Source organism: Lithobates pipiens, unplaced genomic scaffold (genome assembly GCF_037356315.1).
Source record: "Lithobates pipiens isolate NorthernLeopardFrog02 unplaced genomic scaffold, aLitPip1_a1.2 Scaffold_8, whole genome shotgun sequence".
In the NCBI taxonomy this organism is placed as follows: Eukaryota; Metazoa; Chordata; class Amphibia; order Anura; family Ranidae; genus Lithobates; species Lithobates pipiens.
In genome coordinates, this window is record NW_027507903.1 from 429,538,760 (window position 1) to 429,560,289 (window position 21,530).

Sequence of the window (21,530 nt, forward strand, 5' to 3'; positions counted from 1 at the left end):
ATGACCGTCCGTCGCTGGATAGCAAGAGTGGATTACCGCCGCTGGAATCTTTTTTTTATTTTTTTATTTTTAATAAAGGAATTTTTCAAAAGTGTGTTTGTTTTATTTAACCATTTCTTACACTTTCTTTGTGAAATGGTAGGGGTACTTTTGTACCCCCTTACCATTTCAAACAGGGGGGGGCTGGGATCTGGGGGTCCCCTTGTTAAAGGGGGCTTCCAGATTCTGATAAGCCCCCCGCCCGCAGACCTCCACAACCACCGGCCAGGGTTGTGGGGATGAGGCCCTTGTCCTCATCAACATGGGGACAAGGTGCTTTGAGGGGTCACAGACCCCCAAAGCATCCTCCCAATGTTGAGGGCATGTGGCCTGGTACGGTTCAGAAGGGAGGAGGGGGGCGCTCTCTCGTCCCCCCCTCTTTTCCTGCGGCCTGCCAGGTTGCCTGCTCGGATAAAGGGTCTGGTATGGATTTTTAGGGGGAACCCCACGTCAATTTTTTTTTAAATTTGACGCGGGGTTCCCCTTAATATCCATACCAGACCTGAAGGGTCTGGTTATGGATATTTAGGGGGAACCCCACGTCAAATTTTTTCTTAAATTTGAGGCAGGGTTCCCCTTAATATCCATACCAGACCTGAAGGGCCTGGTAATTGAATTTGGGGGACCCCCACGCTTTTTTATTTATTTATTTATTTATTTATTTTTTTATCAATGACTTTCAATGAGTGTTCTCTGTATTACGGGAGCCGACAATTCATAATAGCTGCGAGTGATTTTAAAGGACTTTTTTTCCTGCATAAATGACACTTTGTGCAGGGACAGTTCTAAGCACGGGAAACATGCGCCCCTTCACAGGCATACTATAGACAACCCCCCCCCCCTACGAAATTTAAAGGAATATTACACTTTTATTGTTTCACTTTAATCATTATTAAAATCACTGCTCCCGAAAAAACGGCCATTTTTAAAACTTTTTTTTGCATTGATCCATGTCCCCTGGGGCAGGACCCGGGTCCCCAAACACTTTTTAGGACAGTAACTTGCAGAATCTTTTCTCTCTGTCAAATCTTTTTTCTCTGTCGAATATTTTCTCTATATAATCTTGGACTAATAGAGGTAAGGTTAGGCACATTCGACCACAGGTTCTATAGACACAGATTGTTGTCAGAGTCATGTCGAATCTCCTATTCTATATCGAACTGTTGTAACAATGAAAACGAAAATAAAGCATTTATTTATGTCGGATCTTTCGTTTTTCGGATTTTGTGCTTTCGTTATCGTTTGTCAAAACGAAAACGAAAATAGCTGAAATTCGGACGAAAATGCATTCGGACGAAAACGAATGCACATGTCTAAGAGGTAATGGATCTATTGAATGATCAGGACTTTATCCCCATATTCATTGCTATGTACAGGGATCTGAACTGTCTGTGGCAGGTAAACCACTCCTTTTATAATAATAAGCCAAAGAGGAAGGCATCACTGGATCAATTGCTGTAATTTGTGAAGCCGGTGATCCCCATGGCAGACATCCCCTATTTAAAGGACCTAATTGGTGGCATGAGGAGCACTTATAATATGGAGCGCAAGAAGGTCCAGGATTCCCAGAGATCAGGAGCTGCAGCAGATGATGTTTATGTACCCAGGCTGTGGTACTATGACAGACTGCATTTTCTGGCAGGCCAGACTGAACCCAGACCAGCACTCTCCAATCTTCCTTCAAGGCTTCCTTCCACCTCAGCTGAGGTTTTCAATGTCCAACCTGGGCCTTCCATACAGCCAGGAAATGGAGGAGGGCCAACACTTCTTATGTTAGGAAGTTATGTTACAAGCCCTAAATAAGGGGTTTAGGGAGAACTCACAAGCCAAAGCCATGTTTGTGAGTTCAACCATGGTCCTGCTCCTCCACCTCCTGCCACAACTACAGCACCAGAGCCACAGCCTGGAAGCAAGCGTGTAAGGAAGACAAGAGAGTGATGGCCTGGGTTCAATCTGGTCTGACAAAAGACACAGGCTGTTGTAAGATCACAGCCTGGGGACAGATATGTCATCTGCTGCTTTTCCTGATCTCATGTAATCCTGGACCAGATTGTGCTCACTATTATAAGGACTCCTCAGGCCAACAATTTTGACTGTAAAATAATTGATGTGTGCCCTGGGGTACAAAGGCTTCGCAAATTTCACCAGTTTCTCCAGCGTTGCCTTCCTCTTTATTTTGTTATGACCCAGAATAAATGGCTATTTTGTTTTCAGAAATACTTGCCTGTGTGTTTTACTTCAAAAAGGACAATTTGTTTGTGAGTAAGCAGGCACATTTCAAAAATACAATGTCAAATTAACAAGGGACACCAACACCAACCAACCTCCTTGAAGTTAAAAAATAAAAGATAATAATGCTGTTATGGTAACTTGACACAAAACAAAAGAAAAAACTATGGAGATCACTATAAAAAAAAATAGAAGATCTGGATAAAAAAAACACTATAACCAAAAATTCTAAACATTATTATGGAGAGCTGACGAAAACAACAAAAAAATAGTCATGAGATCACAAGAAATAATAAAGAAAATTTTTTCAGCATGACGAATGTGCTATCTCCGTTACGAATGCTAGTTTAACCAAACCGAACGCTTCCGTCTCGTAATTGATTCAGAGCATGTGTGGAACTTTGTGCGTCTGAATTGTGTACACACGATCAGAATTTACAAGAACGGATTTTGTTGTCAGAAAATTTGAGATCCAGATCTCACATTTTTTTGTCGGAAGTTCAGACGGAAAATGTACACACGGTTGGAATTTCCAACAAAAAGCTCCCATCGAACATTTCCGGACGGTAAATATGACCGTGTGTAAGTGGTATACGTCTCCTTTAAATTATTTACATTGCAGAGGAACAACTGTGAGTTGTTAAATCAGGCCTTTTTGGATAATGCTAAAATGTAAATATTTTTTCTGTTTTTGTTATCCTAAACATTTTTTCACCTCTAGCAGTTTAACGCTTATCTTTGTAAAATGTAAGGTTATAAGGCTGGACTTGAACTGTTTAAATTTCAATAAAAAATGGAAAAATTAAGGCGTTCTAAAACCTTTAACCGGTAGTGTAGATAGATAATACAAGGATAGATCCATAGATAAACATATAATACAAGGATGAATCTATAGACATATATAGATAATACAAAAATAGACAGCTAGACAGATAGATAAATACACATAATTTAGTTACTGAGCTCGGAAGACTCTTTCAAACTCCGGAGATCCAGAAGTGCATGGAGGGGAGACACTGTACTTCCTCCTGGCTGCAATTACCTGCAGAGAAAAGTATGCTACAAAGAAAATATAAATCATTTTAACTGCTTGAAAAGCCTGCATATGTTTTAGGTAGAGTTGCTATTTAAAGGATGTTTCTATTCAAAACAAATATTTTTTTTATGGGTGAGGACACAAAAACAAAATTGTCTTTTTCTAAATTGTGCACAAGAGACAGTTTCTGGTTCTGTACTGCCAATTTCCCCCGCTAAAATCACACTCCACCTCTTGCATTTTACATTCTGTTTAGTATATGAACAATACAACAGAATAGGTGAAGCCATGATTCATTAATTAATAATTATAATAATCATTAAATATTAAAGCAGCAGATGAGCAGGCCTAGAAACAGCTCTTTCTTTTATCCCTGAGAGACAAAAGAGATTAGTGGTAGAATTACTGGTAGAAGCTAATCTAATTTAAAAAAAACTCTATGGTTGGCTTGATTCTTTAAACAGATGTTTAGAAATCGGAATATTGTCAGTATTTTTTTTTTCTGGAAACAGTTTTGTACACATGGAACAAATGCTTTTAAGATATTTTTCCCGCATCGGTTGGAAAACCCGGTTTGGGAAGATTTGTAGAGATCTGGGAAGGATAAAATCTCTAATCCTGGGTTCTAGGTTTTGTGAATAACCAGGACACTGAATTGGCAGGTGTGTCCAGGGCTTTTTGTAGATTTAGGAGAAGGGTTCTAAGCTCCACCACAGCAGACAGAGGAGGACTCTGCCCAAGAGTCTAGGAGAGGCAGCTGGGAGCCAGAGCAGCTAGCTGTACAGACAGCGTTGGGGAGAAAATGGTCTATAGAAAAGCAAACAAGGGCCTGAAGTGTAAGGCCAAAATCCCAGTGCTGTATGTGTAAAGCAGCTCATAGATGATTTGATTCAGTGGCAGCCCGTCCATATGGGGCACAGGGGCACCATCCCCCTAATCCACGTGTCTGGCCCCTAATCTACATGCAGGGTGCCAGCCACATGAATTTCAACCGTTTTTTTTTAATACACATGATTAGAGCCTGAGGCTCTAATTGGCTTAAAAAAAGGGTGGGCTTGGTACGCCACCACTTGTGTGACAATAGCGAATGAATATTCACTATTGTCTTCCTGCTTTTCCTCCCGGCCAATCTGGAAGCGAGTCCTGAGACTCAATTGGCCAGGGAGTCTCAGGACCCACTTCCTTTGCGGTTGGGAGGAGAAGCAATGGAGCGAGATTCCTGTCATCTGCCTCCTAAGGTAAAGAGGCCTCTGTCCGTCCATCTCCCATGGGGGGGTTGATTGCCACCTTCACGTCCATCTCCTATAAGGGGGGTGTAGTGCTATTGGGTTCTGCCGGCAGGGGTGGGTGGGGAGCATTCCCAACCAGCAAAACACAATGATTTGTGCAAGTGGCTATAGGCTGGCTGTATCCAAGTCGATCGATGGATTCACTTTGGTACAATCAGTCTACACATAGATAGATCGAATCTCGGCCGGTCCCTGCTGAACTGGGCATATTTTGATCCATGTATGGCCAGTGTGTATCTGTTTGTAAAATCAAGAAATGCTGAACATCCCTTCTAGGGAAATTCTTTAATTTGGATTTCTGGAATTTTTGTTGAACTTTAACTTGGACTTAAATATATAAACATTCTTCAGAATAGTGCCCCATAGTGCAAGCATGTTAATCTACATTTCATTGTTTAACTAGAGGCCTGCAGCGGTGTTGGTACTAATCTCAGACCTGCTCTGACAACCTCCTTCTCCTCTTCAGCAAACAATAAGTATGTGGGTGGGAATTACTTCACCCTGCATGCAGGAGTAACTTTCACGTGGAGCGTGCTCATCAATGCCCCGGGACAAGCAGAGACTGCAGTCATATGAAGAATTTAACATTCGGGCAGTTCCCTGACTTAGAGATGACACTGTGTGCAGTAAAAATACAAAATTGAAAAGTGCTGTCCCATGTATGAACATGTGTTACACACTGTAAATGTATTCAATGTTGCATTAGGATGGACAGATTGAGCCTGCGCCCTCTCCACCAGTCTAGCGCACTGAGTTACCCCACTCACAGTAACAGTATGTCGAGTACATAGTGTGGACCTAATGCGTGCTCATTATTAACTCCTTCACTTCCCCTAGTTATGTGACCAGGCCATGGATCTCCGTAACATCGATTCGGTTCCAGCTGCTATTGTCTTGCTGAGTTAACCTCTTTTTGTAGTAGCTAAGCTTCACACCTCTTTGTGCTTTACAGACCCTGATTCTTTTGATATGCCATAACCAGCAGGCACCCCTTTAATAACTTCAGAATAAGCAGGTAACAGTTAATGTAACTTTACTGAAGAGATTTCAACATTACAGTCCAATCCCTTATCCTAACTATAATTGTTTGGCTGGCCAGGCACACCCCCTTGTCCATTCTCCATGGCTTGGATGTCCCCTGGAATCCTGGTGCCTTCAGTAGAATGCAGGATGCAGCAGTCCTAGTACAATGAACCGAGCCAAGAGGGGGAATGGTACCCAAAAGGGAGTCCTGGACCTCAGCCTTCATCCTTTTTTATACCACAGGTGGGCTGGCTGGGACTGAAAAGCCTGTTAACTGAGAACATATAACTTAACCCTTTCCCCAGCCTGGGCCAGCCGCTAACTTACTAAGGCTGTATTCCCACCCGGGCATTTTGAATTGATGAATGAACTTTGAAATGCTCTGCCAAAATGACAAATCGCACAATGCAAATTTCAGAAGGCATTCATTTTAATGGCACCTAAAAAATCGGTGCGGTTCTGCCTCGATAAATCGTGCTGCAATTGTGGCAAACCACATTGCGTGAAGCTTGTTGCCCCAAAAAGGAATCTGGAGCTAATAAAACGAATAAAGCTTAGTTATGAGGAAAGGTTATGAGCAGTGAACTTATTCTGTCTGGAGAGGAGACGCTTGAGAGTGGATATGATTTCATGTACAAATACCATACTGGTGACTCCACAATAGGGATAAAACTTTTCAGCGGAAGGCAATTTAATAGGACACACGGACATTCAATAAAATTGGAACAAAAGCGGTTTAAACTTAAACTGCGTAGAGGGTTCTTTACTGTTATGCCCTATACACACGATCGGACTTTCCGACAACAAAACGTGGATTTTTGTCTGAAGGATGCTGGCTCCAACTTGTCTTGCATACACACGGTCACACAAATGTTGGGCAACAATTACGAACGTAGTGACGTACAAGACGTATGTGATATCTCCATTACAAGCGCGAGTTATATCTCCGGCTCCTGCTTGATTCCGAGCATGCGTGCACTTTTGTCCGACGGACTTGTGTACACACAATTGGAAAGTCCGACAACAAACATTTGTTGGCGGAAAATTTGAGAACCTGCTAGCCAACATTGTTGGCGGACAGTCCGACAACAAATATTTGATGGAGCATAAACACGGTCGGACTTTCTGCCAACAAGTTCATATCCAACATTTGTTGTCAGAAAATCTGACCATGTGTATGGGGCATAAGAGCGGTTAGGATGTGAAATCCTCTTCCCCAGGCGGTGGTTTCAAAAAACTATTAGATAAGCACCTGAACGACCACAGCCTACAGGGATATACAATGTAATACTGACATGAAATCACACACATAGGTTCAACTTGATGGACTTGTGCCTTTTTTCAGCCTCGCCTACTATGTAACTATGAGCTTCTTTCGAGCAACAAGCTTAGCGCGATGCAGTTTGCCATGATTGCAGCGCGATTCATTGCACGACATCCAGGGCAGAACCACACAATCTTTTTTGGTTCCATTAAAATGAATGCCATCTGAAATTCATGTTGTGTAAATTGTCATTTCAGCAGAGTGTTTTGAAATCGAGGGCAGAATCTCAGCAATTCTGCCCTTGATTCAAAATGCCCAGGTATGTATGCAAAATAAATCAGAATTGACACAATCTGCTTACACTTGTGATGAGGGTTGTGCCTGTCACTCAGCTATGCCAGCATAGAGCACTGTAGTAGGAGAGCAGCAAGCAAGCAGAAAGTTCAAAATTTGAAAATAAGTACATTTATTTTCCATACCTTGCTCCAGAACTCCAAGTAAAGTCACAGCTCCTAATAGCACAATGTCGGGTAACATAATGGTCAAACAGATCTGTAGTCTTGATCTTGATCTCAGATATCAGTGACAGGCAGCTGCCAATGTCAAAACAGGAGAAAAATAAATGCATATTCCTTGCTCGCTCATGACTACTCATTTCATTTTTAAAAATCCTGCCTGAACTTGAAAAAAGAAATCGTAATATATGATGGCAGAGTGCCTGTAGAATATTAAAAAATACCCATATAAAATAGAACCAGACATCTTTTATTTGACATAGTTGTGCTAACCAACATACTGTATATACCAAATCAAAAGAAAAGAAAGATATACTGTACATACATACCACGCTGTCATTTGTGTTTGCTTTAGAATTCCTTACACACTTGCTAACAAAAAAAACAAAAAACATAATACTAGAGAAAATGACTCACTCTGAGCAAAAGTTAGAAGGGGACAACGTTGTCAAAACACACGCAAAACAACACTATGAATATAGATATTTTTAGACCATGCATTGCTCATCCGGAGAAGGTGTACATCATATCAAAAACAATATAGTGAAGCATTAATATAACATACAAACCTAAAGCATTAAAAGCAAGTCCAGATTTTAATTTTAAGTAAATGGAGATACAAGTACCCAAATATCCTTCCAAAGTACCAAATAATGCATATAGTAAAAGCAACTATAATTACATAGTAACCAGTTCATGTGCTGGTAAGAAACATACTGATAGGAAGACAGAAAGATGACCTAATCACTGAGGTTGAATAATGTTGGCCATCAGTCTGAAGACATCTAGTGTCAGAAAAAAAAGTACTGTAGGCAAAATCTCTGCACTGAATAGGAACATTGCATTTCGCAGGGCGATTGTTACATTCCCTAATATTCACTCCTAAGGCTGTCTTCATACCTGAGCAATGTAACATTCCAAGCTTGGCACTGAACCAAGTGCATTTTGTGTTGCACGTTTTGCTGCATTTTTTTGTGCAACAAAAGGTGGGACCACTACCCAAGTTTGGGTAGCCGTTAAGGAATAATGGCACCGCAAGCACACTGGGTGTTTTGCTGCGTTTTTCTGGAAACACGGGCAGAAACATGTGTTCTTCCCATGAACGCTTACATGCTGCGTGAATGCAGCCTATGAGAAAAAAAGCCTTAAAAACATTTGAACATTTGAACAAATATAGGGAAGGAACTGTAGGTGAGCTTAAGTAAAATAACAGTAGAGAATATTACACCAAAAGTGAAGTTTCCCATAGAGTCCATTTTTTTTGGTACATATGCATGGTGTCATATAATGTATGGTGTATTCTTTCTAATAATTTGATGTTTGCCATACGGTTGAGAACCTGAGGCCATGGTAGGTTGGATGAACGCCAATTGAAGGCGATGGTCCAGTGGATAGAGCTAAGTAGAATATGGATTAGTCTAGAACTGGCTATAGGTATATCCTGTAAGGGGAAGAATAAAAGGCACATTTGGGGTATTAGTAGGATCTTTCTGCCTGAAATTCAATCAATCATGAGATTAGCATTGTGCCAAATGTTTTTTAGATGGGGGCAGTCCCAAAATATGTGTAGTAGTGTCCCATGAGTAGGGCAGCCCCTAAAACAGAGTGGAGATGTTGATGGGTAGAATAAGTTGAGTTTGGCAGGGGTAAGATACCACCTATAGAGCAGTTTGATGGCAGATTCCCTAATGGTGGTAGTTTTGGTGCATTTGTATAAGTTTTCAAATATGGTATCCCAATGTTTGGGGGAAAATGAAATGTTTAGGTCTGATTCCCATTGAAGCATTGGATGTGATTTTTCAGGCATATTGAACTCATTAAGATTTTTATAAATTTTGGAGATTAATCCTTTGTCACATGGGGAGGAAATACATATTTGTTCGAATAGTGAGAGGGGGCTATGTAGAGTGAGTGAATCCTATTTTTGGTAGAAGTGTTTTATCTTCATATAATTTTCATGTTCTGTAGGTGCTAGGTCATATTTTGTTTGTAGTTCAGTAAAAGAGTAGAATGTATTGTTATGGGTAAGTGCTTTTAAATTTGTTAGATTATGTCGTTTCCATACTGTTAATGAGTTTTGGTTATTATCTAAGGAAGTGAAGTGAGGGTCTCCTAGAAAGGATGCTAGAGGAGGGATGTCGGAGGAAATGTCAAATTTGTTATTTTGTCTGTTCCACAGTTGTAGGGTATGTGTTACAATTACATTTAGCGGTCTTATTTTCTGTGGTAAAATAGACTTGGACCAGAGTAGTCCTTGTAGGTGGTATGGGAGGACTGATTTTTCTTCGAACAGGAGCCAGGGGATTTGGGAGGCTGGGGCATACCATTGTGCTAGTTGGGTGAATCTGGCTAACGGATAATATATCCATAGGTTTGGGATATTTAGACCTCCTTTTAGTTGGGGCCTAAACATTAAGGAGTAACTAAACCTTGTTTTTTTGTTTTGCCAAATTAATTTGTTGATTTCTCTTTGGAGAGAGTCTAATGTGTTTTTAGGCAATGTGAGAGGAAGGGCTCTGAAAAAGAATAGGAGTTTGGGTAGTATAACCATTTTCGTTGCCACTATTCTTCCCAAGAATATTTGGTATGATGACCATAATTTCAATATATTTTTGATGTTATTAAATATTGGAGGGTAATTTGCGTGAAATTGTGTTTTGTAAGAGGGTGTAATATGAATGAATCCATGCACCAATTGAATGGAAATTTGTCTTTGAGTGTTGTTATTAGGGCTGGTGGGATATTAATGGGTAGGGCTGAGCATTTAGACAAGTTTATACTTAAGCCAGTCAGGTCGTGGAAAATGTCCAGTGTTTTGGTCAGATTTGGTAAAGAGTTTAGAGGATCTGTTAGAAAGAGAAGGACATCATCGACATAGAGGCTTAGTTTGAATTCCTTGGACCCTTTAGTGTATCCTTTTGTATCTGTATTGTTTCTAATCGCACAGGCAAGGGGTTCTATGGTCAGGGCAAAGAGGAATGGGGAAAGTGGGCATCCTTGCCTGGTGCCCTTGCTTAAAGTGAAAAAGTTCAAGTTAGTTATTGCTGCGGAGTTTGATGCGTGTTTGTGGGTTATGGTAGAGGGCTTTGAAACCATGAAGGAATTCTCTGTTTATGCCGTATCTAGGGAGTAGTATGTCTATGTATGACCAGCTGACACTGTCGAAAGCTTTGTGGATATCAAGACTGAGTAGGAGTGTAGATTTAGAGTGTAGGTTAGAATCTTGAATAATGTTTGTAGTCAGTCTTATGTTATCCGTTATTTGTTTGTTAGGGATGAATCCTGTTTGGTCTGGATTTATTAGTGGGGAAATAACCGTTTATGCCATTCTGACCCTAGCATCTAAATGTCGCAGCTGCAATCGGACTCAGACCAGGCAACGTTTTTCCAATCTTCTTTTGTCCAGTTTCCATGAGCCTGTGCGAATTGTAGTCTCAGTTTCCTGTTCTTAGCTGACAGGAGTGGCACCCAGTGTGGTCTTCTGCTGCTATAGACCATCTGCTTCAAGGTTCGATCAGTTGTGCATTCAGAGATGGTTATTTGAATTGCTGTTGCCTTTCTATCATCTCAAACCTGCCCATTCTCCTCTGACTTCTGACATCAACAAAGCATTTTTATCCACACAGTTGCCACTCACTGGATATTTTCCTTTTTTTCCCAGACTATTCCATGTAAACCCTAGAGATAATTGTGTGTGAAAATCCCAGTAGATCATCAGTTTTGAAATATTCAGACCAGCCCATCTGGCACCAACAACCATGCCATGTTCAAAGTCATCATCATCTGATGTAAACAAAAAAAGTCGGTAATCGGCTTATGTTTTTTTCCTCAAGCTGACAGTGTGAGGAGAAAAAAAAAAGCTGATTACTGGCTTGTGCGAACGAGACATCATGGGCACCCACTGCTGCTAAGCAGTACACACCAGTGCCACCTACTATTTCCCACCAGTGCCACCTATCAATGCCCACCAGTGCCACCTATTAGTGCACATCAGTTCTGCCAATCAGTGCCCATCAGTTCCGCATCATCAGTGCCACCTATCAGTGCTACCTATCAGTGTCACCTACAAGTGCCTATCAGTGCCCAACAGTGCCACCTATCAGTGCCCTTAAGTGCTACCTCTCAGTGCCCCCTATCAGTGCCCACTATCAGTGCAGCCTCATCAGTGCCTCCTGATTAGTGCCCACCATTGCCGCCTCATCAGTGCCCATCAGTACCACGTATCAGTGCCCATCAGTACCGCCTTATTATTATTATTATACAGGATTTATATAGCACCAACAGTTTGCACAGCACTTTACAACACGAGGCAGACAGGGAGGGTCAAGTGGAAACAAAAGGTAATAACTGTGGGGTGAGCTGATGGAGAAAATTAAAAAACAGTTGTTAGGTGTGGATAGTTTAGGCTTCTCTGAAGAGAAGAGTTTTCAGGGATCATCTAAAAGCTAATCGAGTAGGAGATAAGCGGATAGATTGGGGTAGGGCATTCTATAGGATTGGAGAAGCTCTGGAAAATTCCTGGAGGCGAGAATGGGAGGAGGTGACGAAGGAGCTAGAGAACAGGAGGTCTTGAGAGGAACGAAGAGAATGAGTAGGTTGGTATTTCGAGGCTATGCTAGTGATGTAGCTGGGGGATAAATTGTGGGTGGCTTTGTACATAATTGTTAGTATTTTGAATCTAATTCTTTGGCCAAGCGGAAGCCAGTGGAGGGATTGACAGAGATGGGTAGCAGACACAGAGCGATTGGTAGGGTGGATGAGTCTGGCAGCAGCATTCATGGTGGATTGAAGAGGTGACAGACTATGTACAGGTAAGCCAATGAGAAGGGAGTTGCAGTAGTCGAGGCGAGTGATGACCAGCAAGTGAATTAAGAGCTTTGTTGTGTCATTGGTTAGAAAGGGGGGTAATTTGGAGATGTTGCGGAGGTTGAGGCGGCAGGATTTGGACAGTGATTGGACATGGTTCTTAAAGGAGAGTTCAGAGTCCAGGACTACACCTACAACCTTGGCATGTGGGGATGGGCTTATAGTTGTGCCTTATCAGTGAAGCCATAAGTGCCGCCTCAAAAGTGCACATAAGTGAAGGAGAAACACCTAGAACCTTGGCATGTGGGGATGGGCTTATAGTTGTGCCTTGTCAGTGAAGCCATCAGTGCCGCCTCATAAGTGCACATAAGTGAAGGAGAAAATGTATGAAAAATTTTATAATAAGCTATGAAAACTTGTTTTTGTTTTGTTTTTCAAAATGCTTGGCCTTTTTTTGTTTGTGTAGCAAAAAATAAAAAACCCAGTAGTGATTAAATATGTACAGTGTAGCATGACCGCTCAATTGTCATTGAAAGAGTGACAGCACTGAAAGCTGAAAATTTGCCTGGGCAGGAAGGGGGTTTAAATGCCTAATAAGCAAGCGGCTAATAAAAACTCCACTTCCATCGCAGACTGGCGTTACATAACTAATTTCTTCCAGACTGGGTGGAAAATCTGTGTGGCCATGTTGCTTGAAAGGAAAGGAAAATTAAGATATAAAATAAAATGTTTCCATTTTCACTTTCCATACCAGCACACACCTGGGAAATAGCCAGCTATTAAAGGGTGGGATCATGCAGAATGAAAATACTTTATTTATTTATTTATTTATTTTTAAATTCAGAATTTTTATTAACACCAATTTTAGTTTACAGCACTTAGAACAAAAACAACTAAATACACCTTAAAAAATGAAAATAAAATAAAACAAACAAAAAACTGTAAACAAACCAAAAAGCCAACACACTTATGCCCCGTACACACGAGCGGACTTAAATCCGAAGGAGTTTCCGCCGGAGTTCCGCCGGAGTTCCGCCGGAGTTCCGACGCAACGGACTTGCCTACACACGATCCCACTAAAGTCCGCCCGTCTGGTCCGCGGTGACGTACACCAGGTCCGACGAGACTATAAAACGGAAGTTCAATACCAAGTGCGCCACCCTTTGGGCTCCTTCTGCTAATTTCGTGTTTATCTCGTGTTAGTAGAAGTTTGGTGAGAGACGATTCGCGGTTTTCAGACTCGTATTTTTCAGACCGTTTTTCACTGCTTTTCAGTTTGTGCTTGTGAGGTTTGTATCTGTTTTTTAGTGCGTGTAGTCAGTTCGTCTCTGTATTTTGCAGTGCGATCTAACTGCGCTCGCTGACTTTCAGCTCGCTCTTCACAGGCCTTGCTGTTCTTCAGTGACGTCTGTTAAGTTCGCTCTGACAATCCGACCGTTTTGAAGCCATGTTGCGTGTACGTACTCGTCGTCGAGTTCGTGCTTTGCTTGCGCTTGGTGTTGTAGTTCATTCTGCAACCCAAGAACAGTCCTTGGACGGGGTGTTGAGGAGTTCATGGACGAAGAATTGGTTGCTCCAGCGTGACCAGTTCTCGCACATGCCTTTGCTTCGTGAGATCCGGGAGAATAATCCTGATGATTTCAGGAATTATCTCCGGATGACGGACCCCGTTTTTCACCGTCTGCTGGCTTTGCTGACCCCTTATATCAGCAGGCAGGATACCTGCATGCGGCAAGCCATCACTCCGGAGCAGAGGCTCGTCGCCACGTTGCGCTACTTGGCGACAGGGAGAAGCCTTCAGGACCTGAAGTTCTCGACAGGCATCTCCCCCCAGGCTCTGGGGATCATTATCCCAGAGACCTGTTCTGCCATTATACAGGTCCTGCAGGAGGACTATATTAAGGTAAGATTTAGCATTTAACATCACATTTTATTGTCTTTAATGTTTGCTAATGCCTTGTATTTCTTTCCTCAATCTCTAATTACCATGATTGCAATATGCTGTGAATGTCCCCTTTGTCCTCATGCATGCTGCAATCTTTTAATGCTCCTTTTTTCTTTTTCATGCATATTTGCCTTCATTAAACCTCACCAACATGCTATGGTAGGCCCATATCCACCTAGTCTAGTCACTTAAAATGTCTTTTGTCAGCTCCATTCTATTGCTTTATCCTAAAACCAAACATTTTAAAGATTATTCCAAATGGTCTGTGTCCCCTTAACTGAATCCCCCCCCCCCCCTTAATAGTATCCCAAATGGTCTGTGTGTCCTTTAACTGGATCCCCCCCCCCCCCCCCCACACACTTAATATAATTCCAACGAGTCTGTGTGTCCTTAAATTAATGTTGAATTATATATTGTATTTTTAACACACTTCAACCCTGGAATGATTTTCCCCCCTTCCTGACCTTCATCACTTTTTTGGGTGATTTGGCAGTGCGTTGTTTGAATTGACAATTGTGCGTCCTTGTAACATGGCTCCTCCTAGTAAATTATCTTCATTTTATTAGCACAAAGCGATTTTGTATTTGGTTGTCTTTGATCACCTCTGCTTTTTTAGTTTTGGTGATTAACCACCAACAAACCCAAAATGCATTTTTCTAAATATGCTTTTTTTTCTCTCTTTTCGCTCTAAAGAAAGATAGGCACAAAAATATATCACCATGATTTTTTGGGACATCATTTGATGCTGATACGTAGTCTTTTAGTAAACAAAAATGTGTTAAAATGAATCACAATTTAAGCGTTTCTTGATTGTTTTGGTTAAAAGTTCAATCGTTTCGTAAATATGGTCTATTTTGCTGGCATTTGTAAAATCTTGCCATTTTTTAAAATAGTAATGGCGTTGCTAACCGTTTGGTTTTTTTTTTTTTTTTTTTTTTTTGTTTTTCTGGTGACTGCCACATTATGGCGGACACATTGGCCAATTTCCATACATTTTTGTGACCATTGTCATTAATACAGTGATCAATGCTGTCAAAAATTGTCTTGATTACTGTAAAAATGTCACATGCAGTGAAGGTGTTTTATTAAGCACAAAGGGGGCCAAGGAATGGTTTAAAGTGTGTTCTGGGTGAGTGTTTTTCTTAACTGTCTGGGGGATGGGCTAGCAGTGACATGACCCTGATCACTGCTCCCAATGACAGGGAGCAGACGATCGGTGTCATGTGACTAGGCAGAAGCGTGAAATAAAGTTTGTGTTGTAATGTACAATGTTTAATGTGCAAAAGTACTTATTTTGTTTTTTTTCTGCTTTTTGCCTCCCCAGTTTCCTTCATCGCCACAGGAATGGCAGACTGTGGCATCCCATTTTGCTACCCGTTGGGACTTTCCTAACTGCGGTGGTGCGATAGATGGGAAGCACGTCCACATTGTGCCACCACCCCATTCGGGGTCATACTTTTTTAATTACAAGGGGTTTCACAGTATTGTGTTAATGGCGGTGGTGTCGGCACAGTATGAATTTCTCTATGTGGACGTGGGGAAGAATGGCCGCATGTCGGATGGAGGAGTCTTCGCCCAGACGGAGTTCTACCGCCGTCTACAGACAGGTGGCCTGGGCTTGCCACCTGATTCGGAGAATGTGGAGGAACTACCCTTCGTATTCATCGTTGATGAGGCTTTTGCTCTTGACAACCACATCATGAGGCCATTCCCCCAAAGAGCCCTCACCCTGGAGAGGAGGGTTTTCAACTACCGGCTGGCCAGAGCGAGAAGAGTGGTGGAAAATGCATTTGGAATAATGGCCAGCCGGTTCCGTGTATTTCTGACGGCTCTAAACCTAGCGGAATACAAACTGAACTATGTCATACTTACGTGCTGCATTTTGCACAATTTTTTACACAAATACTCAAATACGTATTTATCAGGAATAATGCCGGAGGCTGGAGTTGGTCCAGAATCCATGACAGGCCTGGATACTGGCCGTACTGGCTTGGCCCCCCAAAGTGCACGTGAAGTGCGCGAAAGATATGTGACTTATTTTAACGGTAGGGGGGCCATTGCAATGCCACCCAATATTTAATTTTTAAAAAGAGGAAAATAATAAAAGAACCTCAAATCTGAAATGTGTTTTCTTGCTTGCTTTTGGTTTGTGCTGTCTCCTATGTTATCCTAGTGCACTTGTAGTGCCAAGTGTATTTTCATTAAATTCAATAAGGCCCATTGTCACTGGATACACAAAATCCCTTTTCCCAAACTGGTATTAAGCATTGAAAGAATACGCCACACATTCTTGATTATTCAAAATTTTAATTTGGCCACATTCACATGTGCCATTGAATATTTAGTGATCTAAATTTTTTTTTGGGTTTATTTAACTTTCTTTGCCAAACATTTTTTTGTTTCCTTTTTTTTCAATTTTTTAAAAACATTTTTTTTTTTTTTTTTTTTGTGGTTTTTATTTTTCTAGAAAAAATATGAAAAATGTATAAAAAACAATCAGCCACAATCGTAAAAATTGGTGAAGTAACAATCTTTGAACTAAAACAAGGGAAATGAAGAACATGATCGATATTATGGAGAAACGGATTATATTCTCCCCAAAATATCGATCATGTTCTTCATTTCCAGCTGCATATTGTCAATCTGAGTCTTCATGAGATCCAGGCTAGTCCGCATGTCATCTAGTTCCCCATTCCAGCCCATTATCTGGCCAATCAGCCTTTGTGCGCTGTCACTGGAAAATGGGGCCCTTTCCACAAACAGAACATCACCTACAATAGATGGGAAAAATTGGGTCAAAGATTATGCAGTCATACATGGATTTCAACAAGCTGGGGTGTCAGACACTCACCTGGTGGGGTGCCCAGCTCCCCTACTTCCTCCACCTCTCCTTCCTCAACCTCTCCTTCCTCGACATCCTTGGGGGGGGCACTGGTGCTTGGAAATGTGTTGCTTTCCACAACCACAACATCACCTAAAATAGATGTAAAAAAATGTGTTTGGAAATATGCAGGTATACATCGATTACCTGAAGCTGTGGTGTCAGACACTCACCTGGTGGGGTGCCCATCTCCTCTCCTTCTTCCACCTCTCCTTCCTCCACATGCACATCCACGGGGGGGATGGGGCTAACCTCACATTCCTGCTGGCAAGGGTGGCGGTCCCTGGGATCCTGCTTTGTGAGGCTTTTCTCCCCTATGAGAAATTAACAAACAAAAAGGTATACTTTAGCACACAGATATTTAAGGCCAGAACTAGGAAGATGAAACCTTGATTAGAAGTGTTGTACAATTGTCGGTTTATGAAGAGATGCAAAATGTGAAGACATGAGAAATCAATTCACTTTGCCAAAAAAGCAAATAATTAGCTTTTTGTGCCAAGGTTCACACATGCCCAACCCCCCCCCCCCCCCCCAAGTATACCAGGGAACCCCGTGTGGCGTGTGGTTTACCCTAATAAATGTTCTCTGGTGTCCCACACCTTTGCTCATGAGTGCAGATGTGTTTTTACCCAGCTGCCAAGTGTCCTCTCCTTCAATTACACTGAATGTTCTTTTCTAGTCATTGTATTTTAAAACACATCTAAACCACAATGTCCTAATCATTTGTTGTGTCCTAAAAATTACACAGCCAAAAAATGCTGTTCAAACCCTGTATCATAAACGAGGTTTGCCACGAACAATTTACGAGGGTTTGTTAAAACGATACGATTCTTTTACTGTATACAACATGAAAGCAGCAATTTTTTACATTGTACAAAGGTAAAGCATATGGATCTGTATGCAATAATCATAAAATAGGAACACACGACAAGTACTTACTTTTTTTCAGAACTTTCTTGATCCTTCTGTATTGATCCGGCTCCCTCAATTTCAGGTCGGACCACCGTTTCCTCAATTGGTCTTTTGACCGTCGTACCCCAAAACGATTATGCAGGGTCTTAACTACTTTGGCCATGATTCTGGCCTTGCGCAAGTTCGGATGGGTGTATGGTCCATGCTTGCCATCATAATCCTTACTTCGCAAGATTGCCACCATCTCCACCATCTCTTGAAATGCCATATTTGAGGCCTTAAATCTCCGCTTTCCGGATCGGGACGTTTGTGGCTCCGGGGATTCGTGACTACTGGAGTCGTTAAGATCAAGCACCTGTTGTGTTTCTGCCATGTTTCTCCTACTGCGCACCGTAGAGAAAAGGGGGCGGGAAATATTCTTGTAAAAGAACGTCATGGGCGGGCAAAGCAGGCGTAGTTCTACGCGTACGCACTGGATCTTACGCCAAAATCACACGTCGTACGTACGTTAAGTGCGCAGAAAGGGCGGGAAACCATGAACTTGACTAAAAGAACGTCAGGGGCGGGCAACGCAGGCGTAGTTCTACGCGTACGCACTGGATCTTACGCCAAAATCACACGTCGTACGTACGTTAAGTGCGCAGAAAGGGCGGGAAACCATGAACTTGACTAAAAGAACGTCAGGGGCGGGCAACGCAGGCGTAGTTCTACGCGTACGCACTGGATCTTACGCCAAAATCACAGGTCGTACGTACGTTAAGTGCGCAGAAAGGGCGGGAAACCATGAACTTGACTAAAAGAACGTCAGGGGCGGGCAACGCAGGCGTAGTTCTACGCGTACGCACTGGATCTTACGACAAAAATCACACGTCGTACGTACGTTAAGTGCGCAGAAAGGGCGGGAAACCATGAACTTGACTAAAAGAACGTCAGGGGCGGGCAACGCAGGCGCAGTTCTACGCGTACGCACTGGATCTTACGACAAAAATCACACGTCGTACGTACGTTAAGTGCGCAGAAAGGGCGGGAAACCATGAACTTGACTAAAAGAACGTCAGGGGCGGGCAACGCAGGCGTAGTTCTACGCGTACGCACTGTATATAACGACAAAAATCACATGTCGTATGTTCGTTTGCGAAAATAGGAACAGAAGTTGGGAGCAAGCAAAACGAAGGTAAGTTTAAACCATTTCCCCAAATAAGTGGCAGATCCTGGAGTCTATCTTGGGCTAAGATTAGGAGAGTCTGAGCTAACATTATGTTTTTTGGCTTGTGTATTGTCTTTCAGAAAAATGAATCAAAAATTCAGGGATCCTGAATTTTTAAGTCTGTTTATCGACAAGTATAAAGAGATGTCAAATCTGTGGCATGCCAAGCACAAGGATTATTTTAATAAACCAGTAAGGAGGGCAACACTGGAGAGATTTTTGACATTTGTGCAGACTTGGATCCCAGAGGCAGACGTGGACTTTGTGGAGAAGAAAATTCAAATATTGCAAAATATGTACCGAAAGGAAAAGAGGAAAATCGATCAATCCAAAACATCAGGAGCAGCACCAGGTGATGTATATGTACCCAGGCTGTGGTACTTTGAAAAGCTACGGTTCCTGGACGACCGGTGTAAACCCAGGGAGTCGCTTTCTACTCTTCCCTCCACCCTTCCCTCCACCCTTCCCTGCAGCATTCCCTCCGCCTCAGCAGAGGCTGATGAGCCTTCCATCCTGGAAGAAGCGGATGCACCCAGCTGGAGCCAGGTATTTTTTTACCAAAAATAGTGATATTCATAATATTAATGATGTTAACTAGATGTTATTCGAATTTGTACGCTATTATTGATGTTAAAAAATAGTTAAAATTTGGACATATCAATTTACAGTAGTGGCCACAAATGTTTGTCACCAGCAGAAACAAGAAATAGTGGTGTCATAATGATACTCTTTTATATGTATTAACAGAATTTTGAAGTCAGGAGCTGAAAAATGTTTAGGATTGATGAACAAAAAACTAAAACAATGTCCCTTTTTTATACACAGGAGGAGCTCAGCCAGGAGGAAGGTGGGGAAAGTGGCAGGCAGGAGGAGGCTATGCCCACTCTCAGCCAGGAGGAGTCCATGCCCTCTGTCAGGCAGGAGGTGGCCGGGCCTAGTAGAAGCATGACAACATCTCAAGTGCCTCCCCTCCGTCTTCCATCAAAAAGGGCCAAAAAAAATACGCTGGCACAGGAGGAATCCCTGCGACTAATTAGAGAGGCTACTAATGTTTTAAACAGCCCCCCTGACGCAGAAGAGGCCTATGGCTGCTACATCGCCAGCCGTCTCCACCAATTAGAGATGGGCCAACGTCTCCACTGTGAAAGGCTCATTTTCTTGGCGTTACAGAAGGGGCTCAGTGGAGAATTATCGGCCAACAGCAATATTGTGGAGCAAGTTCCTCCTGTTCCTCCTCCTCCTCCTCCTCCTCCTGCCACGAGTCCACCACCGGAGACACAGCCTCCCAGGAAGGCTACAGGGAAGTCTGCAGGGAAGGGTGCAGTGAAGGGTGGAGCGAAGAGAAGAAGGTGATGACCTGGCTTCACTCTGGTCCGACCAAAAAGACACAGCCTGTTGTACCACAGCCTGGGGACATATATACCATCTGATGCTGCTCTTGATGTCTGGGATTCTGGGACCATATTGGATTTTGTAATATTTGAATTTTCGTTTCCACAGAGTTTCACGTTTGCCCTGGGGCCAAAAGGCTACACAAATGTCACAAGTTTCTCCAGTGTTGCCTTCATTTTTTTGTTTGTTAAACCAGAATAAATGGATATTTTTGTTTGAAAATATAATTGCCTATGTGTTTTTTGGTCAAATACCTTTCTAGAAAAGACAATGTGAAATTAACAAGGGACACTAACCTCCTTGAGGTTATAAACAAAATAAAAATGTTATTGTGGTAACTTGTCACCAGAATTAAAATAAAAAGGTTATTGTGGTAATGAAAAAAAAAAAAAAAAAAAAAAAAGTTTTTGGTGTTAACTTGACGGAACAATTAAATATGGAGATCACAATAAAAAAAAAAATGGTAAAGAATTGTACCAAAAATATGTAGGCAAAAAATTAGTCAACAACATTTTTTATTTATTTTTTTTATTTTTTTGGAGTAATTTTTTCATCAATATTTTTTTGTGAAATCATGAACATTTTTTTTCTTGTGATCTCCATATTTAATTATTCGGTCAAGTTAACAACTTTTTTTTTTTTTTGTTTTAATTGACAGAATAATTAAATATGGAGATCACAAGAAAAACATGGTAAAGAATTCTACCAAAAATATGGAGGCAAAAAATTAGTCAACAACATTTTTTATTTATTTTTTTTATTTGTTGGGAGTAATTTTTTCATCAATATTTTTTTGTGAAATCATGAACATTTTTTTTCTTGTGATCTCCATATTTAATTATTCGGTCAAGTTAACAACTTTTTTTTTTTTTTTGTTTTAATTGACAGAATAATTAAATATGGAGATCACAAGAAAAACATGGTAAAGAATTCTACCAAAAATATGGAGGAAAAAAATTAGTCAAAAAAAATAAAAAAATATTGAGATGGGG

The 21,530-nt window shown here is 41.6% G+C and overlaps 1 protein-coding gene across 1 annotated transcript in view; it reads right to left on the reverse strand.

The window, feature by feature from the left end:
- Positions 1-21,530, reverse strand: part of LTC4S (leukotriene C4 synthase) — a 236,324-nt gene that overhangs the window by 124,584 nt on the left and 90,210 nt on the right. Inside the window, exons 2-3 of the mRNA XM_077474284.1 lie at positions 7,360-7,473; positions 3,228-3,327 (exon numbers count right to left, since the gene is read on the reverse strand). Of these exons, the coding sequence (XP_077330410.1) occupies positions 3,228-3,327; positions 7,360-7,417 (158 nt within the window). The 5' untranslated portion in view covers positions 7,418-7,473. The remainder of the gene's footprint in view (positions 1-3,227; positions 3,328-7,359; positions 7,474-21,530) is intronic.